A 27,607-nucleotide genomic window follows, 5' to 3' on the forward strand; every position below is an offset into this window, starting at 1 on the left:
TAGACGCCGCTGACGCCACCTCTCAGATGCAAAGAGAAACGAACAAGACGCCATTTGGGAAAGGGATCGAGTCGAGGAATCAGCAGAGAAACTTTTTCCTTGGACATGGAGCGGATACGTTTGCCGATCCTGCTACAAAGTCTCCTACATCCTTAAACAAGTGTCGTCGTGTGATCCCTGTCGAAGTTTTTCGCACAACCTCTCGTGCTAGTTATGACGGGACGTCTCTCCGCGCGGACTGTTTACGGAACGGAGTTGATTAACCGGACCGTCTCCTCGGAAACTTGCCAACCTCGGGACTAGACCTCGGAAAACAGTGAGCGGCCGTGATGATGGGTGAGTGTTACAAGGAACGACCTTCGCGATACCATTTTTCCGCTTACCTAAGCAGCGCGTGCTTGTTGGCAGCGGCCTTTGAGGCCGTCTACCTTTCTTAATTTTGCTCGAGCCTCACGTTGACGGCCAGCGATCGTTGACTTTCGGAGAGAAGTGCTACTGTGTTTCGCTGCTGCAAGAACGCCGTTCCAATTTCGACCTCCGAAATGGTTGTTTCTAGAAGTGAGTATGGCTTGTGACGTTCCCGATTTCAGAACCGTCGTTAATGCGTGTAGCTTCCGTGGCTACTTGCAACGATCGTTGCCCAAATTAGGGCGCTGTAGTACGGGCGTAGTGCCCACATCGCCGCGGTTGTGCCGGAAAGGGTCGCGCGGCTCTTGCTTACAAACATCTGGGTTGACATTCGCGTCACGTCGGCAGCGTCTTTCGAAACGGGACCACGCTGCCTTGACAACGCCGGCCGAAGCCCGAGCGACAGTTTCGAAAGCGCTTCGCCGATCGGCGCCGCGTCGGCCGCACATAAAAGAAGCGGGCGAAAAATCAAAAGAGGAGGCATTTGGCCCGCAGACTGCCGTTTGGCGACGCCGCCAGGATACGGTCAGCCAAGCGTGGGAGGTCGTTCCGGAAGTACAGTCAGCCGCGTAACCTGGATATCTTGCGCGCAGTGAACAAAGCGGGAAGAGGCGGCATTGTTCGAGATCCTCCCTGCTTGACCGCTAAACTTCGAGACCTCCAGTTGCAGACCTCTCGCCGACTTTATAGCTCTCCCCATTTGCAACGATGCCGGTTCGATGGGTCGCTGGCGAGATAATGACTTTGAATGGAGGCACAACCGACCCAGTGATGCAAGATTGGGGCTGGAAGGGCCTTCGCGTTTTCTTTTGGGCTGTTTCTCTTTAACGCTGAATGCGGTTGCATAATGTTGGCAGTCAGTTCGAAGCACTGATAGCCTATCTGTAAAATTAGCTGTGCTTGATCTGTGCCATTTTATGTGTAAGTCAGTTTATGATACCGTTTGAATAGAAAATGTTTTTGTGCACAGAATGTGTGTGCAGGTAGGCCCTGATTGAATGGTATGTAATGACCAAAACAATAACCAAAAAACGGTTATTGAGTGCCATTGTGTTGCATGCAGTTTCAGTGTTGCTTTTGATAAGCAAAATATAACCTACATCAGGAAACTATGGAACATATAGAAATAGTTTTACTGAATTCTAATGAGAGTTCCTAAAGAGTGAAACCAAATTGTAATGCAAGAATGGATTTTGTTATTAGTTTTGCTTATGTGAACATTGAGTGAGATGGTTCTCTCCTACATCTGAACTAAACTTACTGTGGATGTCAAATTTAAGCCGGCTGATTAACAGCAAGATTGTCCTACCGTGCTACAAAACAGGCAGGAAATTCGCCACTTTATATAGGCACCTTACGCATAGTTAGGCGGCGCCACCCTCGGCTATTTGATAGCGCCATCAAATGGCCGTTCTGATGCTTGTTGGGGTGTTGCCTCCAAGATCGGGCGGTGTGCTATCTCGGAGGCGATGATTAAGAGAAGGAGAGAGTGACTTCGTCGGCAAGTTTAAAATCGCCGCATAAGGTTGGCGAGGTGCTCGTTGTGGCAACGAACACCGTGCACATGTTCATAAAGATATGAGTCCTCGAGCTGCGAGACTCAGACGTGTTCATTCGCAGCGCTAACCTCAAGGGAAAGCTCTTGTTTACAGCAAGCCATGTCTACGAAGTCGAGGAGGTAGCAATTGTAGGTGGTTTCAAAATCATCGGGTCATGTGTTCCTCATATTATAATCAATGCAGTGACAAGGCAGGAATTTATTATTGAACTTACCTGCAGCAGTATGCACATTGGGTTTTCGGGTTAACAGCCAAGAAATTCAAGCGACTGCCATGCTGATGTTGCGGGAAAGTATAAACAGACTGTGATTGTTGCTTTGCACATTCATGAGATAATGTCGAACTTGTGCACAAGTCACCAGCTTGCCTGAAGTGCTCTTTCATCATGGAAAGCACATAAGACTTTTGAAGAATCATGAGTCGAAAGCAGAATTTAGTAAGGCTAGAACGGCTTAATTGGTGGCTGTAGCTATGCTTTTTAGGAAGACTAGTGTTCATTGTGGTGTAATGGGGCCAGGTGCTTTAGGTTTGGGGGACACCGAATGCCCATTAGTCATATATACTCCTTGCAGAAATGAACTACCTTTGAAACTAAAATTGCCTGATCCTGTCTATGATGAGAAAGTGCTGCTTTCTGAAAAACAAGACACAGTTCCAAATTTTATTGTTCAAGACGCAGGAACAACAATGATGTCAACATTCTCGTTTGCAGCGAAGCAGTTCGTATGGTTGGGTTGATTTTCTTTTCCGGATGACATTTTGACAACTGTCACTGGAACGATAACCCTACGTCCCAAGCCCTTGCCTTTGTCCAATCAATATGTTTAACCTTATTACAGGTTTGTACTGAGGTGAAGCATACTAAAGTACATTTGTCACTTTGGCACGTGCCGCCTTAGCCATCCCAAAACATCGGCTATTGCTTTGCAAAAAACGCAGTAGTTTGTCATGTGTGCAAGTAACCGCTTGGCAGACTATTAAGGACACATATTTTGGAATGCGAACTCTTTCTAATGCGTAAACGATATTGAAAGAATATCTGCAACAGGACGGCAGCCTGCAAGACGCTGTCGTATTGCTGTCACCACCGTGCCACATGTGTGTGTTCGCTTGTTCTAAAAAGTTATAAATTAGCGCCTGTTAATGGCAGCCCTGACAATGTAGCAGCGGTGTATCTGCTGGCCTAAGTCACTGTTTTAATGTCTGCTAGTCACCCAGCAGAAATTTCGAATTTACTTTCACCAACTTTGTGCACATTACACCCGGTCTCCCGAACAAAACACACGCTACTAAGTGGAAAAGAAATGTACTTCAGGTAACTTTACGATGTGCCCGTTTGTTATCATAAGTTCACCGAAAATGCCGAGCACTTTCTTCAACGAATTAGCTGGGTACAGAGTTTGGGCCGCTGCTTCTCTGATATCCGTGCTGGCAAAAAGCTTCGTACCTGGAGCATTGCTGTAAACACTCTTGTGCCCCACAGTACAGCAGGTTTTGTGCTTTGGACGTGGACTTATTGCAGGTAACGTCGAAAACCTCGGTTTTCGTTTGAAATGTAAATGATCTGGAACAAAACAAAGTGAAGAGCGCGGCCGGAGTCTGCGTAGTGATGCTGCCGCCGCTATAGTAACTATATATGGCTGCTGCTGCTGCGAATCTCAAGTTACACTTGTGCCACCGCTAGAGGTGCCCTCGTCGGTGCTGGAGTTACATCTGCAGGGTACCTTTAGGAACTGGAGGTGCTACTTTTTGGACATGTCTCCAGTCTCTCGACAGTCAGCTTTACTCGCTAAAGAATACCGAAATGGTTAGAAAAACATTTTAAAAATAGTAAAGTCTTTCTTAGTGAGTTACTCACACTTCATCATATGTGGTATTTAGATTTCTAGCCTTTTTCGTGGACCTAAAGATAGTGCAGTTTAAAAATGTGGGCTGATCCCAGAGGTAGTGCAGGCTAAAAAATGTGGGCCGTTATCTGTGGGTATGTTCAATCTAAAAGTGTGGGCCAATTTCTAAGATAGTGCAGTAGAAAAATTGAAGTAGTCCTACTCCCTCACACGAGGAGTGAAACGATAGTGTTGTGCGCAGTGACTCTGCCCTATTCTCACCTCCAGCTTGCTCAGGAAGACATTGTCTTTGATCGACTTCAGCTGGAGGTTGAATCGCCTTTCAACCTTTCTTTTTTTCTTCATGCTTTGCATGAAAGCTTGCATCTTAAACATAGTAAACTGAATGCAGCAAAGCAGTTCTAGTTGACATGTTTCTTATGTCACATTAGTAACAAATATTACAGTTATGTCAACTCCTTCGTCACCCGAAAAGCCTTGAATAACTCCAGGGGCTGTCCCATTGATCTGGAGCAGAGTTTGTCAAGTGTGACTTCTTGTGCAACTTTAGAATGCAACTGTCTTCCTCCACTTGAAGTGGCAACAAATCCACTGGACATCACTCCCTCTACACCCTTTCACGTGGACTCTGCTTCCTTCACATTCGCCAACAATAGAGCTGCTTGCAGCATTCACGAGTACATCTGCTGCTATACCTCCTCCAATCACAAATATGATGGACTCAAAGTGGTAAAGTTACATTTATTCCTAGGTTTTGCAGACTTCATTGCAAGAAAGTCAGAGTGGTAGAATGGTGCTTCATTAATTTTTTCTGAGTCTCTGCGATCACAGAGGAATCAAATCTCAATTTATTGTACAGTCAGCCATGTCAAATATTTTTCTTATAAAAAATTGAATTATCGGCTCAAAATACATACAAAAGGTAATTATTGGCTGTAAGCATTACGACCAAGGAAAAACTATTCGTTTGCCAGTTCTGACAAGGTGGCATGTAGATCATCCTGTCATACATGGTAGCACCTTCAGCAAAGTCATTGTATGGAGGAATATCCAGCAGAATAGAGTGAAATCAAGCCACATTGAGTATGCAAGGGGTTCAGTTTACCTGAAGTTGTGGTTCTTTTCTCTGCCACGATTGAATAAAACTGGTGAAATTAAGCAGTGTACATGTATGCTTGCACTGTGACTGAAGGGTATACATTGTTTGTAGAGTGAGAGTTTCATTCAGTTAGCTTACACTGTTGTAGATCATGCAAACAGCATAAAAATGTGTGTGACAAATTGCATTTTTTGATAAGAAAAGCACTCGTAAGTGAGGACAAGGTCAGCTTATCATAAATTGATATGGTGTTAATCGCACAAATACAATGCCCTTTCGTAGAAGTATCAGCTTCTTGATAGCATGCATCCTGTGCTCTTGTTCTTAATTGTTCGAGTGAATTGTGGCAGAGGCTGTCATGGTTTCTGTCATGTTACTGACCCTGCAGTAAAGAACATCAATACCTAAACAATACTCGTGGAGCTGCTGTCATCGAGTGAAAATGAAAAGGGCAGCTGTTCAACTAGCTCTTATTAACAGACGGGCACTGTGCTTTGGCATGTATTAAGAACCTTTATTATTTTTGTACTATCTCTGTCACAAAAGTGTGCTAAATCAAAGCACGCGCCGCGCATCAGCCAACCCCACCACCGGAGCAAGTTGGCCCCGCGGCAACTTCGACAGAGGGAGAGAACGCATACGCCACAGACAGCCGACGCGATCAACGGATTCTAGAAGCTTCGACAAGATATGCGAAGGTTGCGGTTTCGAGAGAGAGGGCGCGTGCCGAAACACCCTCTCAGACCCCATGCACGGCAAGCAGAGAGAGAGAGGGTAAGACAGCCCGAGCGTGCGCCAACGGATGAGTCACTACCCTCCTCGACGACGCTTCGGGGGCCGTGGTTGAAAACGCGAGAAATGTCTAGAAGATTCCCAGGCTTTGTTCATGCTATCGGATCACGACTCCCTTGGAAAGTTCTAGAAGCGACGGCAAAGGCAATAAAAGCGTTGTGCGGGAACTGGAAGGGGGATCAGACCGCGCCTGTGAAGAAATTTGACGTGAAGACTGGCCGTCTGCGGAAGAAGGGGATTCCCCGGCAAGCTAGTCGATAAGTTCCTCTAGCGTCTGCATTTCCGGAAGAAGTTACTTCTTCGAGATTTGCCTCAAGCTACGCCGAGATCGTCCGGCTCAAGACCAGCACGGGTGAATACGAGTGGACACTTTGTGTTTCTACTCATTCTGTGTGTACGTGTTGGACTCTTAGTGCTTGTCGTTAATTATTTTCCCGAGTTTTGTTAACACCCAGCTGAATTGCATTGTGTTGTGCCTGGCCGAAGTGTGTATGTGTGTGTGTAACTGCCTTGTTTGAGTAATATATTTTGTTGGGTTTTGACAACTCTGGGTTGTGACTCAGTCTTTGGACTACAACGGGCATTCTCTGGCGCACCAGAGGGCCCCTTATTAATTGTCCTTGCTTTCGTGGGGTTATTTTCGGAAGCTGATAAGTCGGCTTTGGAATTTGGCCCGGCGTTGGTGCCTTGTTCACGGGGAGTATGACAATCTCATACCTGCAAACTCCCCAAGTTTTCTGGAAAGTTTATGAAATTGGACTCGTTCTATAATTTTACAATTGCCTCCTAACGGTTTATGAAAAATAAATTCTGTTTACAGAAAAGTTTCACACATTGGTCTCAACCGTACCCTTAAATGGCTTCCGATTGTGAAAGGACACTAGAAGGATACCTGCTTGGGGCAAGCTTATTCACAGAAGTTCTTGTAGCAGCTGAAATCAGCAATGTCGCTGAAAACGTCAATGTGATCTAAAAAGCAGTGTGTTGCTTGACACTTTCCGTTGTTCCAAGTTTTCTGCTGCTGCTTCTGCACTGTGTCTAAAGGTAAATTATCACTAATAAAGAGCGCATGCATCCCACAAAAGGTGTGTGCTCAGGGGAAAAAATAAGTGGTATTGTGCTTCCCCATAAAATCTTTGTGAATATGCAAGTTCACAGTTTGGCAGGTATGCTGTCTTGTTTTTATCCCCCCAATTTGAGCGATGGCTTTTAGAAATTAATGGATTTGAAACAGGCCACGGTACAGTGGAAGAAACGAGAGGAAGATGTGCAGTTTTCCAAAATTTTGTATAGATCTGGAGTGACATTAGAATTCTTGGTGAGAATCGAAACAGTACAGTGCCTGTGCCCAGTTTTGGCACTGCTGTATTGAACTCAAATGCACATGGGGCACTGCATTAAACTGTGGATTTTTTCCCGACTGTTTGTGTGCTCTGCTGGAAATCGGAAGTGTGCAGGCATGCCACAGGTTCCCTCGCATTCTCATCTGTCTGAACTGAATTGGCTTGCCCATGTGCAGATGGCCTGCCCCTACCAGGAGGCTGTGTGGACAGGCGGGGCACCCCTGTTGAGCATGGTGACCGGTACACACCCGAGGGCAAGGACCCCTGTGAGCAGTGCACCTGCCAGCGTGGACGGCCAGACTCCTGCTCCATCACTTCTTGCTACCCGCCAGCCCACTGCCATCAGCCGTACCTTAGGGGCTCGGGCGAGTGCTGCGACTATGCCTGCAACGGCACCACGCTTGGTTCACCTGATGGTTGGCCACTTTGCAAATTCTTTTTTATTCATTCGTGTTTTGGATGCACGGTTCTGTCTGCACAAACGTGTAAGCACTTGTGCTTGGTTCTTGGTGCCTCGTATGTATTTACAAAAGTAGGCTACAGGGCTTATGCCAATGACCCTCTGGGTGCTGGGTGTTCTTGTGAAGTGGAACAGATTTAGTTTATGTTGAAGTAACACATTACCAGGCCTTAAATTCAAATGCTAATTTATTGGAAATATGTTGCTGAACATTAAAAAATACTTAAACCTGGAAATTCAAACAACAATTACAAATTGTGCTAATTACTAATCTTAGTATAGTTAGCATTCCTCAAGTAACGTGGCCTCTTCGTCGCTGCCATTGTCCCTTGAAGGCACCTTGTAATCAACATCGAAGTCCTCTGAATCACAGTTCATAAGTTTCTGCATGGTTTAAAATAAAGGGTGGGCTTTTTGTGGCGATCCGACATGTCGGCAAACAAGAGACACGAGCAACACCAGCAGTAAGGTTTGTCATGCCATCTCTTGTGTAAACACAGAACCTACCATAAAATTTCAGTTTAACCATCTTCTGAGTAGATAGTGCAGCCATTTTAATAGATGTTTAGCATTAATAAATTATCTTGAGTTCAAATATGTATTGGCAGCCAGGCGAGTATACTTGGGCACAACACTCGAAGGTGCAATGATGCAGATATTCCACACTTCTCACAGTGGCCAAGGCAACATTTTTGACAAGAGCGCAGAAAGAACATACATACCAGTGGATGTCGTGCAGGGTATTGTGTAGGAAGCAGGTGGTCATATGATAGCTGTTCAGCCATTGGCAATGCTATGGCACAACACCAGCGCATGTTCAGTTGTGCAAGGAAGCTGTGGCACTCCTTGTGTGTTACATGCACTTGGCTTTTAAAATACCATGAATGTCACTTGTGATGTGGCTGGTTAATTATGCATTTCCCTATGCCCTCCTGCTGTCAGCTAATCAGACTACGCCAGCATACAGTATATGATAAAACTATGTTTGTTGATTTTGAGCTGATGTAATTGGCAATGCACACTCGCTAGTTGGCATTGCAACTATACTGGTAGTACTGTTCCATTCACTTTAAAGATTGCTGTTGTTTAGCTGCACCACACATATTACCCTCGGGCTCCTTAACATGCTACAAACATGCTATAACATGTTCACTGTTGTTGTGCACTTTTGCAACCTGCTTTTCTACGTAGAATTCATATGAAACTTTAGCACGTGCTTTGGAAGCAGCAACATATTTGTATTTATTTATTTATATATACTGCAATCCCCAAAGGGGGATTTTGGCAGGGTTGTCTTTGTCAAATGGAGGGCTTTTTTCTCATTTAGTCTAGAATTTTATAACAGGAGGAATGTATTCCATCTCTACGTCATCCCAGTAAAATGTACACCGTAAACAAGTCTTTTGTGTTCGGCACTTTACATCTGCTACAACGCATTTTCATCCTCTCCTTAGGCAAAACAAAGCTAGAAGGGCTATTCGTTTTCAACTTTGGGTTTATGTTCATGGTAAAGTTCAAGTATTGCACAGTCAATCAGGGTGGTGAGTGACCCCATGCTTGCTGCAGCGGATGCTTGCCTGCACAGCTTGTAGCAGTTTAAGCATTTACAAACTACTGCTGTACAGGGCAGACTGCTGCATTAGCCTTGTGTGGAAATGCAGTTTTGTTTTATGTCACACCCACATGGCAAAACATTTTAGAATCATCTGGGGTCCTAGCCGAAGATGATCTTTAAATGTTTTCAATTGACCACATCTGGTGGTACTTCCACTTTTGCATGACATAGCATTCATTTGTCATACACCATGCAACAGAGCAATCACTAATACCTTGGTGTGCCATTTGCCCATCTGGTCAGCCTGCTTGACAGTTGCGTAGTGTGAAAATAATGACAGTTTTGTGGTGTGGAAATAAATCTTGCGAAAAGTGCACTTTCTACAAGTTTCTTTTATCATGTTTGCTTCTGCTGGGCTAGCCTGTTAGTATGTGCCGAGTTACTCATCTAAGAGTGATCAAGGTTACTGCTTCCATCTTATTAGCTGGCCAGTTGATATGTACTGAAAGTGACACATGCAGGAGTAATGGCTCCATTTTCCCTGGGGAAGCATCCAAGATTGATGTTAGGCAGTTAAACCTTGATTTAACATAGTTAATTAGACCCAAGAATTACGTAGCGAAATCGAGAACTTCTGTAAATGGAAACATTTATGCAAATAACATTATATTTTTTCAAGAGCAATAAAAGATGTAATTTTTGCCTGCATATGCACTTATCATAGACATGGAGCCTATTGAGCGCCTCTCGTGTTCCAATGCGAGAGCGGCAAACCTTCTTAACAAGTTAATGACGGCCATCACCTGAGGTGAATCTTGGGACACGCATGTTTTTCTCCTGTTCTACGCATATTTTCTTCCCGAAAGTTCATTAGACGAGACGTTGAGTTCACTTTGTTGCTATGAGGTTTTCAACGCATTAGGCTTTATGAATGTGTACCAGGGAATCGAAAACATGTCATTAAATCAACAATTTCGTAAAAGTGTGTTTCATTAAGACGCGGTTTGACTGTAATCAGCAGGTTATTGTGATTGCACTCTAAAACAACGGGCTTGTGAGAAAGTGTTGTGGCCCATTAGACTATAATCCATCTTTTTTTTTTTTCAATTTTTTTTTTTTCACTTTGGCGTCAGGAGCAGATGTGCAGAGTGCCACTACCCTGGGCCTTCGGATGGTGGCCAGCACGGTGGCATCGTTTCTCATTGTGGCTCTGCTGCTGTTCATGATCCATCGACTCCGCAAGAGGCGCCTGCTGGTCATGATACGAAGTCAGTTTTGAATTCCTTTCCTTTTTGGAAGAAAATAACTCGCATTGATGTGTCAAATTAACAGGTGCAGTGAGCTGTGTGTAACATTGTTTGGTTTACCAGGTTAACCCACAATTTCCTTCTATTCGATGAAGAGCAGCCTACGTTCACACTATCTCAAGAACAGTGAACTGTTTCGCACATTTCAATTTCCTGCCCCTGCTGTGAAACGACAATTCTTTTGACATGTTTTACAAATGTTTGGTACTGTTTTCACACTGCACTATTAGTGCTTGGTGACAAATCCCTTACTTCTGTCAAAAACACATTTATACACCTAAATGCAAAAGACTTTCTACACCATCTCTACCTAAATGCATCGTTAGAATCAAGCTCTTAACCCTTTGCCTCTTACTATCAACCTTGTGTCATAAGTCTGCAGTAAATGTGGTCAAAGTTTGTTGCAGCTGGGATGGCTGCTGTGCTGCCCAACTGCTAATTTAGTGCTACTACTTTGCTCGGGTGTGCTTTATTACGGCAAATCATATACCCTATTACAATTTTGCAGTATGCAACAACTTGTTGCAGTGTTGGACATAGCAAAGCAACTTTTCCTTTTAGTGAGCTCAAGCGAATAAGCTCAAAATAAAAAATTTAAGCGTCAGCAAAATCAACTTACTAATTCAGTATTCTCAGTGTCTGAATGATATAAGGAGTAAAAACATGCATTTGTGATTACATCTTGGAATCAGTCACCAGTGGGCATCACCTGCATGCGCATAATTTTTTTTCACTGAACTTTTGTCTGCTGAATGGTACTTTTTTGTAATGTATGGTTGACCTGGCCGACAGGGCTGAATGGGTGTCGGGCAGCGGCCAGCCTGGAAGAGGCCTGCCTGGCGCGGCAGCTGGCACTTGAAGAACAGGGCGTGGGCTTCCTGGGTGGCTTCTGCCCTGACCCTCCTCCTCCGTATACCTTCTGGAAGCCCCCAGAGGCTTATGTGCCCCCTGGAGAGGCCCCACCTCCTTACGATGCTCCTCCTGCACTACTCGACCGACAGCAGCAGCAGCTGGTTGGTGCTTCAACACCTACATCTCTCTAACAGTAATATTGTGACACTTGATCTGGTTCTTGCCGATTCATCTTTAGCCCCTTGTTGGTGGTTATAGATGAACCAGTAAGAACCAAGAGGAGCTCATGTGTAGGGAGGTACCCGACACGCAGTTCAGGTGACATGTCAAATGTAGCAGTCGTTGTTCCAATGTCATTTCTTTTTGTAGTCTGAGCAGGGACCCTCCTACTTGGTGATAAGAAAGGTATAGAATTGAGCCAAAGGAATCCATACGTTATATACTGGGTCTAGTTTCTTTTTTGGGTGTGTTGTGACACCTTTTGGGAACTTCTTTATCTGTTGATGGATTTCACTTATCAGCATCTACGTACGTGGGCAGCACGTTTTTAGGGACAAATTAGCATTCGCCGGATAATTCGAACTTCGCTGGTCGCAATGCATGCTCTCGATTTCAATGGTGACTACAGCGGCGGCGTCCGTCTTGGCAGCGCTTAAGGTACAGTGTAGGTCGCTTAAAACGCAAGTTGCTGGAGTCGCGAATATCCGCACTATAAGCGGTACTGCTCTATAACCAAAACAACGATCTTCAAGGCCTGCACATATGCAAAACATGTAGACCAAGTAGCCGTGCGTATCCGAGAATCGAAGCGTGTGACCGGGAGTTTTGCATCGGTTTAAATTTATGAACGTTAAAAGGTTAATGTCGAAGTGCCCACAGTCTCCGCATGAAGCAAAGTAATAATAATAATAATAAAAAAGTCACGGCGACTGAAGTTTCAGGCACAGTGTCTCATCTGATTTCTTGGACTGATTGGTGTGCACGGTGTCGAAAACATGGCGACCGTGGACCAAGTTGCCGCCATGATAGTGTTGCCGGGCCCTCACTTTCGATATCAAGGTAGTTTCTCGGCTTTCCATGTGCCATATAGCCATTGCAACGCATTTCGTTGACTCGGCACCAAACCACAACTTTGGTCGCCGACGAGGCATGCTGGTTACTCCTAGCCGGCGGTGGTGTTGGGTGGCATGTCGTCGCGGGCAGCTTGTGCTTAGTACGTTCGTACCTGTAGACAATTACATGGAGACTACGCATGCGATCATGCACATGGGCTCAACTGACAGCAACACGTACGAAGCGGAGTTTGGTTTCTCGGGCGATCATCCGTGGCAAATGCTGCGGATGCCTACTAAGTTTGTATGTGCGCACACTGGTATGAACGGTGAAAGCTCGCAAGTGCCCATAAAGCCTAATGGCTCCAAACTAAATTTCTGGAACACTGCTTAAACTGACAGTGTCGCACGTGCGATATCTGCACTTCACAATGCACATCGCGACGGGTACTCAGAAACTGAAGCTGCGTTCAGTGCAAAGCTGATAAACAGCCGAGCAAAATGCTTCTCCGTCGCTTAGGCAACCACTGCGTGCCCGCATCATGCTGCCGCTGCTTTTTTTTTTTTTTTTTTATGTTCGATAGTTCGTTCATTCGCTCGGCGTCTCATGCTCCTCCTTCGCAACACCCTCGTTGCTGTCCTCTCCCATTGGCGGGTGCACCTCGTTGAGAAGTGCGCTCGCTACTGCGCTTATCGGCGGGATTTTTGCACGGAAGCTGCATTATAACCGGTATTTCGTCTCACGTGGCTGCACTGTAAGCGGTATGCGTGTACATGGAGTTCCATGGGAGGGTAAATGGGAGTCAGAAGAGGCTGCATTGTAGCCAGTTCTGCACTATAAACGGTTACGTTATGAGTGGTCTAAGCTGTACAATTAATGCGTCAAACACACGTTACCTCCCGTCAAAAATGCCTATTTTTGGTCTGGCCCAGGAGAATATTAAAGTGAAAACGGTAGCTCACAGTGGACTATTCCAGAATTCTAACCGTGCGCATTTTTTTCCATGAAGATTTGCCCTAAAGTAGCTTATGCAGTGCAAGCCATTACGAAACCAAAACAGCGTTTGCAGCAGCCTATTGTCAGAGCCAGCCTAGCCAGCATTATAGCCATCACAAGATGGTGGACCATGGATAACAACAGAACAAACGTTGGACAGAACGACTATAGCATGAGTTCTCGCGTAGCATGACGATGGTGCACCGCTTGTGGTCTGATTACGAAAGCTCATTCAAACCATAAGGTATTTTACATGTTAAGCTATCGGCAATAAGTCGTGTCACATGTTCTTGGTGTTCCGAAGAATTGCATGCGTTGCATGACGAACTAGCGAAGGGGTTAGTCTAGGCGTGGGTCACAATCCTGTTGACAATCCTTGCGGAGTCATTTGATAAATGCAGAATATCAAACACGCTATGGACAGTACGAAGAATCATGAATGCTATATTTTTGATCATAGGCTGCAATAAAGTGCTAGTCTGAGAGATGATGATGGACATTAAATACATTTCCATGCTGTGAAGGTAAAGTTAACTGCATGGTTTTGTCTTTCTTATCGACAGAGTCCACAGTCACTGGAAATGCTTTTCAGTTTAAAATGGTCTCTCCAAAGCATGCATGTGTGGATATTGGTATGCTACACTCATGACCTTGATTTCTTATAGAACCTTCATTCACGGGTGGTTTGCTCACACTATGTTTCCACTAGCTTTTAGTGAACTTGCACACAAGCTATGCATTTGCTTCTGTACAAAATATTTGTGCTGTAATGATTGTACAGGAAGTCGCGCCCAACTCTGCCGAGCCATTGCCACGTGTTGCGTCGGCCACGCCTCCGTTGCTGTGTGGAGGCTCGTCAACCAGCAGCGAAGCAGGGGAGCTGCCTCAACAGCAACGAGCAATTCGCTCAGATGCATACTATGAGGATGGGTTACGACACGTGACGGTTGTGCTCGTCGGGGACCAAGCAGCACGCAGGCGACTGTCACACTGCGAGCCATCCGTTCGACACCTGGTTCAAGACGGCGACAAGCGGCTAAGCTTGCAGGTGATTAGCTGGTGCAAATACCTTACTTTCGCGTGTATAACCTGTCTGTGCAGGTAATCTGTATTCCGAGTTACAGCCCTTAGGAAAAAGGGGAAAAAAATATCTGCCCATTTGGCCTGTTCAGAACAACATTCGGAACGAGAAATGCGGAACGTCCAGCATGTCTTCCGCTTCGTTTACTCTCCAGTTGTAGAAAACACTCGTACATGAATTTACAAGACGTACTATCATAATTAGGGGTGTGTGAATACCAAATAGTAGATTCCGAATTAAATCGAGTTAAGAAAACCAGAACGCTTTTTACTAAATATAATGCTTACAAATTTTGGGCATGAAATTAAGGCACTGCACATGCTTGGGAGTCTCCTAGCATTGCATAACAAGAATGTTGCAAGCTTTCAGTAACTTAGGTACATAGAAATCGAGGCATACAGTACGGTCTACTCTTATTGAAGGGAACACCAAATTAGTATGCCAGCACTGATTGCAGCTCAGTTCTAGTATATGTAGGTCCGGAAAATATTTTTTTATCAATATAAATTCTGTTGAACAAAATCAAGTGTTCTTTATTTTTTTCTTTCCTCTCTAAAACTAATGAATTACCGACGTTCTGTTATACTGAATACAAATGAGGTTCTCAGTATAACAGTGGACTTGTGTTTTGTCGCAGCCTTTCATTTATTGCATAGAAAGTGTTCCTTTCAAGTTTTTCTGCAAAATACAAAAGGTCCAAACCATAGAGTTTCCTGCAATAATTACTCGAGGGAACTCTGGTGCTGGAATCGTTCAGCCACCATGGGAATGATGGGTAATTACGTGGATTTGTCTGTTTTTCGTGCTTGTAGATTCAGATGTTCTTGTTGCTTTGTTTATTATACTCTTAATCCGCATTCATTGTCCTAAATTTCAGAGCAATCTGTGCTTTTCTACATGCAGAAGACTTGTGAGCACGCACAATCACTTCTAATTGCGACAGTTCAGCCTGTCTAAGTGGCCGAATTGAAATGCGCCAAGCGTCTCAACGCGCAAAATGCACCAGTGAGAAATTCAAAAGTACATTCTATGCCGCTTGTCGATGCATGCGTCCGTGCCGTAATGGTTTAAATATCGGGCTCCTGTTCTAGAGGTCCTGTGTTCAAATGCTCCCATGGGACAATTTTAATAACGTTTATGTAATTATTTATTAGGCAGTACTTTGTTGAAAACAATGAGTTTACAAAGTCGCAAAGCCGTTTGAAGCCGAAGGACGAATTTTAGGCAAATCCATGTACTTACCCGTCATTCCCATGCTGGCTGAACTTGCAACTCACGTAGACTCAAGTGCCAGGGTTCTCTCTAGTAATTACCTATTGTACGAAACTGTATGGTCTAAACCAACTTTGTGGCTGTTGGGTTATCGTAAGGCCAATCTGTGCGACAGACAAAAGGACCGCGCATCGTGTGACTCTATCACCGCTCCGTGTGTAGCCGGTGCTGACGATAGGGCAGGCGCCGTCCGCACCGTTTCGTTGTCAGGTTTGGCGAGAATTCTAGCTCCCCCCCCCTTCACTTATCTCCCTCCTCATTCATCTGCCGTCTCTTGCTTTCATTTCGGAGGCGGTTTGTCGGCTTTCTGAGTGTCGCGCTGCTGCTGTGATTCGATCTGCGTCGGTTCGGCGCCAAACCGTAACTTTAGTCGCCAAAGCCTGATGCAGCGCCAATTTTGCCTAGTGGCTTAGCAGTGTGGCCGTGACAAAAGTTTGTTGCCGGCTGATGTGGTAATGGGCTGCAAGCCGTCATGGAATGCTTGCCATTATATGTTTGTACGGGTGGCTTATCGGTGATCGTTCCCGAGATAACACATGTGGGTTAGATCGACAACTGCTGAAGCAACGACAAGTTTGTCGCTGCGTATACAACCTGAAGAAAGAAGCTCGAGAACAAGTTAAAGACCGCACAAAGAGCGATGGAATGAAAAATGTTAGGCCTGACATTAAGAGACGGGAAAAGAGCGGTGTGGATCGGAGAACAAACAGGGATAGCCGATATTGTAGTTGACATTAAGCAGAAAAATGGAGCTGGGCAGGCCATGTAATGCGTAGGATGGATAACCGGTGGATCATTAGAGTTGCTGAATGGATACCAAGAGAAGGGAAGCGCAGTCGAGGTCGGCAGAAAACCAGATGGGATGAGGAAGTTAGGAAATTTGCAGGCGCAAGTTGGAATACGCTAGCGCAAGACAGGGGTAATTGGAGATCACAGGGAGAGGCCTTTGTCCTGCAGTAGACATAAATATAGGCTGATGATGATGATGATAGAACCTGATCGACCTGATCTTTGCACATGCTTTCGCACTTCCCAAATTACGCATTGCTTTTGTTGCCGTTCCCTCTGCCTGCGTCTTGTTATCATTTCGATCGGTTCTGTTGACTTGGCTGAACCTAGTACCAACAGAGGCGGCCCCGGCCAATGTGGCGCGTTTGGCCACTGTGTGTGTGATCCCCGCATGGGGCCAACGTCGGGAAGCACTTGCAGTGACGAAGTCCGGTCCGCTTCTGCATCAGCTGGGGCGGTTCATCCGCGGCGTGCACAGTGCTCCTTTTGTCCCGAAAGTGAAGTGAAACACTCGCTTGGGCGGCATCGAGCACAAGGGGCTCGGCGGTGCGCACTACACTGCACAGGTGTCTACACGAAATACAGTCGAATCCTCCTACAATGAATGCCGCTACAACGAAATTTCCGTCACAACGCACAACGGAGATTTTCCAATTCTCCGTCAGCTGCCCATAGAAAGTAATAAAAAAAAAGTCCCTTCATAATGAAGGTGTTTTATTCGGTATTTCTGCTTCAACAAACTTTTCGAGAACGAAACTGGGACTGAATTGAAATTGGAACTGCCGAGTAGTCAAATTAGAAGGCCCTTCCAAAGCTGTGACGATCGTACGTCCGCTTGAACGAGGTTTTTGCGTATGAAATCAAATTCAAAGTACTGATTTCAGCCACTGCAATCAATAGCCACACATGGTCATCACGTGCCTGCGCGAGACTGCAGGGGATCACCGCAATAGCTGCCGTTTTCTGTCGTCTGTGTCCGGTCGAAAGGGCTACGCCAACAAAGAAGCGTAAATTTCTCTCTCTCTCGAGGTTCTGGCACATACAATCGCCGGGGCAGAAAGCGGAAGGAAGAAATCTCGCAGTAAGCATCGATTGCGATAGCAGATTAGTAGACAGTTATACAAACTAAGGATAGTAGTTTTATTGTCCGTATAAACTTGTAAACATTCGCTAACTAAATTACCGAGCACGGTGTCGCATGCGCATAGGTAAACATCACCACATCTCGCTCGATGACTGCTGCGATGACTGCTGCGATGACTCGATGACGTTGGAGTGAGAAGGTGCGGCAATAGCAGCGAGCGAATTGACCTCCGTGCCGTCTCTCGCTTCACCGCGAACTAAATGTTGAAAGCACAGCGCACACGACTCCAGCGGCACTAGTTGCACTTTGCCCACATTGCAGATTGCTTAGAAGATGAGGCCCGCGTGTGTGCTCACTTTGTGCAGATCGCAGATTGCTTTCAACATAGCGCTCAAGTGGCTGCGCTGCAGCGTCTGCTGTCAACAAGATGCTAATGTCTCGTCGTCTGGGAAAAATGACAATCTGCTAGGACACACCGACTCCGACAACTGCTTTGAATGTAATGGATCCTTTTCACCTCATCAGAAAAGTTATCAGAACCCACGACAATGACATTGCAATGGCTCTTTTAACGGACTTTGAGACTCGCATAACGCCTTTGCTTACCGTGAAGCGCAAGAAATCCAGGCTGACCGACTTCTGGAAATAAAACTTCTGGCAAGCGCAAGCTTGCCAAGCTTGCCGACTTTGTCATAAATATGCAGTGAAATTGTGATAATTCAAACCGTTTCATTGTGACGGTGCATGTGCCGGAAAATGAGTGTTTTGCGATCAGCCGGGCATGCGCGTTGGGTTAGGCGTCGGCCGCAATGTACGAAAAATGCTGTAACAGCAGCGCGAAATGCATTCTCTTGTGAATTTGACGCTTTATCGACTGCCTTCTGTACGTTGCAACCTTTGCCCCCACGCCATTGCAAAGATTTCCCGGCCGATGGTTTTCGGTTTCGTTCGCGGCTTTGCCGTTTAGCGTACTTATATATGCATACCAATTTCGCGTCAACGAAGTTCCGCCACAATGAAATTTTTCGCGTGTCCCGTGAATTTCATTGTAGCGGGACTCGACTATATATCGAATATTCGAGAAATTGAATGGTAGATAATAGATATTCTATTCGTGAAACAAAAATTCGAACATTCACTATTCGATTTGGTGATATTCTATATTCGCACAACCCTATTCATAATTCATATCTGTCTTTCATTCATATCCATCCTGTACCTGCTGGATGTGCATCTTTGTGCCTCTCAAAAGGTCAGCATACCCAAAAGTAACACGGTTACACTCTCATTTACGCCGATGACTTCTAAAGATTGGGAGCACCTTTCAGGGTTTGTAGTGAGAACGAGTGACCCCACTCATTAATGAACTGCACTGTTAACCTTTTTTTTTTTTTTTGGTTAACTCGTCTGTAACCATTGTGCAATGTTGCACTTGTATCTATGCTTCATTTTTCACTAGCTTGTGTTTTTTTCTGCATCTTTACGTGATACTGATTGTTATGATTTCATGCTACTGCCTAAATTTACGATCTACCTGTTGTAGTTTATATACGAATATGTAATCACCCATCCCCTCTGTATTGTACCTATGTACCTTGAGGGTAAAATTAATAAATAAAAGCAACTTGACACAATTGTCGGCACAAAGCAAACCTCTAAAACAAATTTTATCTTGTGCCTATAGTCACAGACATTTGCAGCTGTTCTTTAGTGAAGCATGGTGTGACTTCACAGCCATGTGGAGTGCATTTGTATGTGAAATTTACCTTTAATTTATTGAATTCTTGGTTCAAGTTATGGATGCAAAAATACCATTTCTTGGAGGATCAATAACGTTGAGTAGAGAAAAGTTATAGGGTGAACAAATAACACTGGTCTCTGCACTTCATTCCTGGCTCTTAAGGAACGCCTTAGTCCAACCTCAGAGTCACATAAACAAAGTATGGGGAAAAACATGGGGAATGCTGGAGATGGAAATTCAAGACGATGAGCAACACGAAAACAAGGTGAGAGCAGGAGCCAACGTTTAGACAAGTGGACTTGTTGAGATAAACGATATTGAAAAAGGCAAGTCCACTTGTCGAAACGTTGGCTCCTGCTTTCACCTTGTTCTCGTGTTGCTCATAAGCAAAGTATGAAGTACAGTACAGTAGAAGCTCGTTCATACGTTTTCAAAAAATGCGCGAAAAATAAGCGTACGATCCGGGAAAACGTACGGTCCGAATCCAGTAAAAATTGAAGCTGACAAGCCCATATTGAGGTGCAAAGGCAGAAAACATTTCTTGCAAAACATAGCTACAGTCGAATCTCGTTAATTCAAACTGACGCTGTGGCGCCGTCAAAGTTATGTTTATTCCAATGGGCGAGAACGCTCGGTAATTCGAACGCGAAAGCATTTGCGAAGGTTAATTCGAACATAACCGCGCACTGACAATGGTCTCAGCAGCACGCCAAATCACGTGGAGGCGCCTCCAACTGGCAATGCTCCGACACCGCCATAAAGCAAAAGCTTAGGAGAGACCCCTCAACACCGCGCTGAGAAATAAAAATGAAAGAAAAAAATTCCGCGGCGAAAATTTCCTCTCTCAAATGGTAAGGTCGCCTTTCAGGGTCGCGCTGGAACACGCGTGCACGCGCCGACGTCTCAGCCAACGCAGCGGACTGCAGCACAGAGGGAAGCAACGCGGAGGCCCAGTTCGGCCAACGAAACTGCCCACGCTGGCCAACGCTCGCTTCAACGGCAGAAAACGAAACTTAGGGGAGCAGGTTAAGCTGGTGCCGGGCCGGCGGGCACGCACGGAGAGTCGAAGGTGAGGGAGCTCGTATACGCCCGCTCCCTGAAGTTTTCTTCACTGCCGTTATCGGGATGCGAGAGAGAGAGAGATTGTGGTTGTGAAGAGGAAGAGGCGCTATCGGGATGCGAGCGTTGGCCGGCGTGGGCAGTTCCGTGGCCCTCGCTCGCTATGTGCTTGCGCGCCGCGATATTTCACGACTCGCACTGTTGGTACGTAGCGCTATGGTGCACAAATACGTCAAAAATAAGTCCTTCTTTTAATTCGAACATATTTTTGGGCCCCTTCGAGTTCAAATTATTGAGATTTGACTGTATTTTCTGCTGGTGCATCACACTCTTGGACAGGAACAACTCCTTTTGTGTACATTGCAGACTCTTGTCCACATTTTCATTGTCTTTCGTGCGAAAGAAGCTTTCTAAGGCTTCCAGGCCAGCAAGGACTTCGGCGAAGGTAGCTGGTGGGCGCAAGCCTTCGTTCTCGCCGCCGTCTTCAGGCGCCTCGTCCGCCACCACCTCTGCTACGATCTTGGCGAGTTGTAGCGCCCCGCGCCACGCGTGCCGCGTCCCCCTGTTTTCGCTGCTTAGTAGTTCGCGTTGAAGCCAGGGGCGAGGTAGCGCAAAGGTCAATTCGCTCGCCGCTGCTGCCGCGCTTCGTCACTTCGGGCGAACGAGCAATGGAGAGAAGTCGCGGAGGGGGGGATTGAGCACTGCAGAGAAGCTGCGCGGTGGCTGTCTGCCACTTAGCGCTTCACCTCTTCTCTGCCACTTAGCAGAGACTCGTCTGCCACTTAGCGGCCTTTTGCACACCTGAATGATAATTTTTCACTGCAGAATGTATCATACGACCGCAGTTTGCCGCAATGCTGAACGTTGCTGCCGAATAATTGTATTTTCCGGGAACGTATTAACCAGAATGTATTAACACATTCCTCTATGGGGTTATGTTTATTTTTCGCGATTGCGAACGTAGGAGCTGGGAAATCGTATTAAGCGGGAACGTATCAGCGAGGTTGTACTGTATATGCTCGTTAACTCGAACTCTGATATCTCGAAATATCGGCTAAGCCGGAAATTTTTTTCTGGCCCATGTGTCAACCCATGTGTTTTTCACCACTTATCTTGAAACTATTTTGCGCCAGACTCCAGATATCTGGAAATCTCGACTTTGAAAAAAGGCAATGGGGCAGCATTGGCAGCATTATTTGCACTAACTTTTCACCCGGCGGCAGCTCGCTAGCCTAACCAGACGCCGTGCTCCCAGTTAACTTCCCCCCTTCTTTCAATCACTGCTCGCGCACACTTGCTCGGACTACTGGCTGCTATTTTGTTGTGGCCTCACGGCAGCAGCGTTGAACCTGGAGTCGAGGCCTCTCTTTTTTTTTTCCTGTCTCATTTAGGACTCTGTCAGTGATGCATAAATGTGGTCATGGCATACTAATTGTGACCTTGAGCAAGATGATCGGCAATATTGAGCACACTCAATAAGCCTTTACGCTGCACCCAAAAGATGCTGCGTGGCCACAGCATTTCAGCAAGATCGCTGCTCGATAAGGATGCTCGCTTCAGGCTCTCGCAATGGTGAGATGTAAATGCCATGTCACTCGTGGGTGTCTGCTAAAGGCTTGGCAATTGCACTTTTCTGTAGTTCGGTTTTAGCTTTCGAAGTGGAATGGTCTGGAATTTGTTACGGTGCACAAAGTAGCCATGTCAGCTTTTTGGATGTCTAGAAGCAGTTATGCATAGATGACTGACTTCAAATATATCTATATAGTATTTATATACTATATACTTCAAATGACTGACTTCAAAGCCATATAAACAGTACCCCTAGTTTGACTACAATTTAGAGAAAATGGGCAGATTTAATGTAAGTACATTCTGTCAGAAAAAGGTACTGTATTTACTCGCATAATGAATGCACTCGCATAATGAACGCGCTCCCAACCTTTCCAATTAGAAAGTGAGTTTTTTTCTTTTCCTCGCACAATGATCACACCCCGAGCTTGCTGCTGTGAAGTACAAGACACACTGTGCGATTCGGTGTCTGACGCGCCGTAATGCTGTATTGGACGCCAGACGTGTGAAAAAAGTAGGAGACACAGTACAATTTGGCATCCGATACGGCATCTGACACACCAGAATGGCAGCCGGGTCCAAGGTGTTTTGCCATGCCACAGCGCCATATCACGCACTATGGCACGACAAAACACTGCGGTTCTGGTGTGTCGGACGCCGAATCGTACCGTGTCTCCCCTACTTTTTAGTGGTGACCACAAAAAAAAAAAGATTGCTCAAAATTTTATCCCGCATGATGAATGCACTCCACAACTTCTCGCTAATTTTGGGGGAATAATGTGTTTTGGGGAATAACCACGTTCTTGCTGTGCTTCTCAACCCGGTACTGCAGAGCATGCTTGGCTTTTTCCTTCCTTTCAGCGCTGCGTTATTTTTTTATGCGAGTAATTACGGTATAAGCAAAGTCATCACGGCATTATGCATTTCCATGATTTCATACATGATTCGCCTCATCAACGTATGGAAGGGAACAGAAACACATTGCAGCTCGCAACACAGAAATTCGTTGCCAGCTATGCTCCTGAGGTGAATGGTACAGTGCTCGTACTCATCCTGTCATTACACAAATGGCGGCAAAATGAGAAAAGGGAAAACACACCTAATGCGAAAGACACATTCAGCGGAAAAATGGAGTTAAAAATTTGTTATCAGGTCAGTTCACTGTGCAGGCTTTCACTTTCGGAGTGTCAACAATGAGCTGTGTAGAAGCCTGCAATACACAGATAGAATGAAAGGGATTGTTGACATCTGAAGAATGTGCATAGGCTCAGTCTTTTGCTTGATGCTACATTAAGGTGAATGCTATCCTTCCATTTCATGAAGTTATAGCTCTTCAGGCCCTTGCACTGCTTCTTCAGTTGCTAAAGTAGCTTGAAGCTGAGCATGTGCAGCTTGCTTTGTGACTTGGACATTGACTGCTACTGCCTCTCTTTCCAGGGCCCTCCTTCAAGTCAAAACAACAATGTGTACCCTGACCCAACTTCCTGGGGTGGGGAAGGTGAAGAAGGAGGAAGTGAGACGAGTTCAAGCTGCACTGCTAGCGTTGACGACCGTCAAGGTGCATTCAGTCCTACCAGTAGCGAGTCCAGTGCTTCCGCAGATGCCCCGGAAGTCGACCAAGTTCCACAGCCAGCAGCCGCTGCTGCCGCGGACCCACCCAGGGCGAGGCATCCCTTAGACAGGACGCTGCAAAGGTTAAAACGCTTTTCTATGCCAAAGCGCAAGGTTTCCAAGAAGGCCCCCGCAGCTGGAGCATCGTCGTCGGCCGAAGGCATCGCAACGTCTTGCTGTCTCGGCCACAGCTCGGGCATGGAGTCGGACAAGAGCCGAACCAGGGAATCCAAGGCTGCGAGTTCTTCCCCACAGGGTATTCAACAGCTGCCTGAAAGCAGTGGTGGCCTCGAACGACTGTCTGCTCTGCCACCAGAAGCGCGGCACTCTTCCGCTGCGTGCCAGGAGAGTGCAGAAGACAAGGCCACAAGAAAGAAAACGAGCAAAAGAAAGCTGTTCTCACTCCCCTCGTGGGACAGCTCAGTTTTGCGGAGAGTGCCGGAAGGCCGCAGCGAAGTGCGTGATCTATCAGGAGCCCACATTGCATCGGAAGCAGCTGCGCCCACTGCGGGGATGGTGAGGGACGTGGTGCGGCCCTGCTCCCTAGACCTTCCAACGGCCACGTCGACGCCCAAGAATCTTAACTCTGCCTGCCCTGTGGTCATCACAGTCAAGTGCAGGCCCGTGAGGACAGAACAGCCCAGTAATGGTTTGTCGAATCACCAGGCAGAGTCGCCTCGTTCTTCTTCGTCGGCATCTGCCTCCTCAAAAACGAACAAACAGCGGACAACGGAGATTACTGGTGCAGAACCGAAGCCAAACGGCTCAGTGACTGTGCAGTCGTACGTGGAGGCAGTGCACACCATTCCACGACAGAGTGTCGCGAGGCAGGTGGCTCGGCTGGAGGCGCAGGGTTTCCGGCCACCTGATGCTTCGTGCACCTTGCAGAAGCACTGCCGTAGTGCGTCACATGACAGTCGGTGCCAGGAACGGCAACACTGTAAAGCACGTGAAGGACAATCGACCTCACACCCAGCTGCTCCCTTTTGAGTGCGCGGTCTCTCATTCACCCACAGAGATTGGAGGACTGATCAGTGATGGTGTTCCTTCCTTGTATGAAATAAACTGATAGCTTTTTAGTGTAGGAAATGTCGTAGGAGCAGTGAGTAGGCGTAAGCAATTCTAGATACCCAAGATTTGTGTGAGTCATGTGTGTGGTACTTGAAGTGAATGCTCAAGCAAGTTATTTGTACCGGTGTGACGCTTTGGCTAATAATCAAGAAAGTTCGAGCTTAAGTGGTGATGCAAAAGGCCATTTTGTATGCGTGGAGGATATCAAGGTGCTAAACTGCTAGCTTTAAACATCAGGGGTACTGAGGGGCTTAATATTTAGTAGCAACTATGTGAAGTCAAGCAGTACAAGAGGAATGAACATTGAAAAAAAAAAAATTGAACTATAAAATTAATAACTCATAATTAAATTTACCATAAGCTTAATTATGAACACAAGGTTGTCTTCTCTTTCTTTTTTCTTCCTCACTTCCATTATTGTAAATTTTAGGTATATCTCAAGTTTAATTGTCATTTGCTAGCAATTTCACTGTTAAATAAGAAATGTTATTTTCCCCAGTGCTTTCCTTGGTTTCATTGTCTGTTGGCTTCATACAGTTATAAACTAGTTTTTTTTGTCCATGTTGCTAACTACATTTAAAAAGCTAATGTAAAAGCAGCAAGACTGATGCTACATATTCGGGAAATATAATTTTATCTTCCTGTGCTTGAATCTTTATTGTTTCATAACATGATAAGTGGGATATTTCTTTTTTTTTTATGACTATATGCCACATACAAATGTTCAAGAAATGGGACCAGAGTTTTGATTGCCTATTTGTATTTTAATGTTGTGGCAGGAATGTTTTATTTCATTGCATTATGCGAAACTTGCATCTGCCAATTTAGCTACTTATCAAATTGAAGTAAATGATCATCATTGGTTAACTTTTTTTTTCGAAACGGGATCTGGGCTGGGATAATGTAAAGCTATTGCAATATGTTTTTATTACAAATCCGCCATTAGCCCTCTGTGAGAGGTCGAAAGGCTTGGGCTTCACTTGGGTGTAGCGCTCGATCACATGGGCGGAGCCCGAGCCATTTTGAACTATCAGAGAGGGCTAATTTTGGAGTTGGATAAAAACAGATAGGAATAGTTTTACATTATTATTCTGGCACTGAATACAACCTATTTCGTGGGTGTTAACATTGCCAATGCCGTGCTGTGAATCTAGTTTTCTTTTCATCAACATTGGTTAGCTTTTGGAGGTGACAAGAATGTTTCCGTTCAACAAGGTGTGGAGCAGAAAGGTGCATCTATGTAGGGTGACAGTGCTAGTTAGTGTATATGTGTGCATTTTGTGAGATGGTGTTCATTGACTGCTAATTTCCTACTTCATATTTATTAAGCTACAATTGTACGCTCAACATGCCATAGGTTCCCTTCAGTGAGTGCAAAAATGCCTATGTGGTCTTTCGAGGAGATCAAATGGGAGGATATCAAATGTATGGTGATATTGCACATCTTCAGGCAACTTGTACCTGCAGACCAGCTCCAGTCCACTAATTTGCTTTTACAAGAGCTTCTGTGTCTGCAAAAAAACTATGCATGCAAAGAAAACAGTACTGCAGTCATGGCAGCCCACTTATCACATTTTTATTAATTGCTCAAGCTAAGTAATGTTTTATGGTTCACTTGCATAATGCTGGCAAGCGAAGTTGAAAAATAATAAAATTTTATAACTCGTGTCTGACGTTCACCAATGTGGAAAAATGAGAACTACTTTTATGTAAGCGCAATAGGAAGGCTTCAAATGATGAAATCTTTTTTTTTTTAGCATTCATAATCTGTTGCATCCAATAAATGTCGAGCAATTTGCATTCCTTTGATTTAAGAAAGAAAGCGTTGATTGAATCTATTTGCAAGGTACGTTGTACTATATTGTTGCCTCTGTCCAAGGTATTGTCTTTTTATGGCATTTGTGGCCTACTATTGAATATATACAAACTTCCAGGAAGTCTGCAATTCTTATCGCAGTGCCACTGCGGTGATATTTGCAAACAGATATTGCCTTCTGTATGCAAGTCATAGTGACATAAGAAATGAAGCCTCCTTTATAACAACATTTAGAAATAGCGATGTTAAACCATGCTAATGTGTTCAAGCATACGCTCATGCAGCTGTCAAATCATGGCCTCTCAGATAATTTTTAATTGCACAGTGTGACCTGGATGATTTTGGAAGCCATGTCTGGCACACTTTGTTGCTTGCTTCACCGCAATGTTAAAGCACGAGTGTAGTGAGACATTCTCATGCTTCGACAATGGAAGTGGGAGCAAGCCTGAAGAGTGAAGTTGAATGACACTGGTTGAGCTGAATTGCATTTTGTTGCTCCATCGTGAAGAACTTACTTGCTTTCAACTGGTTAGTCCGGATCAGGGTCCCATGTTCCACCTGTGGTTCTTTATCAACTTGCTCTTCAACAGATGGCTTCGGCTTGCTCTATTTTTGGGTAGATCCAACTAGAAGTAGCATTGTGCCATTTCTGGTGGCTGCATGTAATGGCTATTATCTATGGTGAAGCATTGTGATTTTTTCTGTTTGATTTTAGAGAGAGAACAGAAATTTATTTGATCAAAGGGAGGGTAAACAAGCTGAGCCATCATGCTGTAGACTGTTCCTTTGCACTGGCGCAGGGCAAGAAGGGTAAGAGAAGAATGAATGAGGGCTAGCAGATTTGAATACGTATGCAGGTTTTACAGGCTTTTTTGTAATCAACTCACTCCTACAACAGATCACTCTTTGCGTTTGAGGTATTTCAGCAAGAACTTCTTCAATGACACATAATGCCACTCCTGGAAGCTGTGTGTAGTGACTTGCGCTGTGACCTGTTGTGGAATGTTATTCATTTTTTGCGAAATCAGAGCATGATCCGAGGATTTGAGTATTTATGCAGCCACTTCAGCATGACAAGTAGAATTCAACATGAATGATGTTCATTTGTATGCTGCTTGAGTTCATTTGATACTGTTTGGATTTCTGTGATGATTTCTGCACAAAAGACATTGCAAGGATGAACAGCTGTGCAGTGTTCATGTGTAAGTGTAATTGATTTGATCAAGAGACAATTAGAAGGTGA

General features: G+C 45.2%; 1 protein-coding gene across 3 annotated transcripts; it reads left to right on the top strand.

Moving 5' to 3' along the window:
- The first annotated feature begins 11 nt into the window (after nt 1-11).
- LOC119446885 (uncharacterized) lies at nt 12-26,344 on the top strand. Of its 3 annotated transcripts, none has more exons than XM_037711464.2 (6): nt 12-336; nt 7,225-7,464; nt 10,197-10,331; nt 11,163-11,383; nt 14,053-14,319; nt 23,304-26,344. In XM_037711464.2, the coding sequence occupies exons 1-6, from the start codon at nt 330-332 to the stop codon at nt 24,465-24,467; spliced, it is 2,034 nt and encodes a 677-aa protein (XP_037567392.1). In that variant the 5' UTR covers nt 12-329; the 3' UTR covers nt 24,468-26,344. The 3 variants fall into 3 exon arrangements, with proteins under 3 accessions (XP_037567392.1, XP_049520439.1, XP_049520440.1); XM_049664482.1 differs by lacking the exon at nt 12-336 and adding an exon at nt 384-558; XM_049664483.1 differs by lacking the exon at nt 12-336 and adding an exon at nt 385-558 and having other exon boundaries at nt 10,203-10,331.
- Nucleotides 26,345-27,607: the final 1,263 nt, after the last annotated feature.

Source organism: Dermacentor silvarum, chromosome 3, assembly GCF_013339745.2.
Source record: "Dermacentor silvarum isolate Dsil-2018 chromosome 3, BIME_Dsil_1.4, whole genome shotgun sequence".
In the NCBI taxonomy this organism is placed as follows: Eukaryota; Metazoa; Arthropoda; class Arachnida; order Ixodida; family Ixodidae; genus Dermacentor; species Dermacentor silvarum.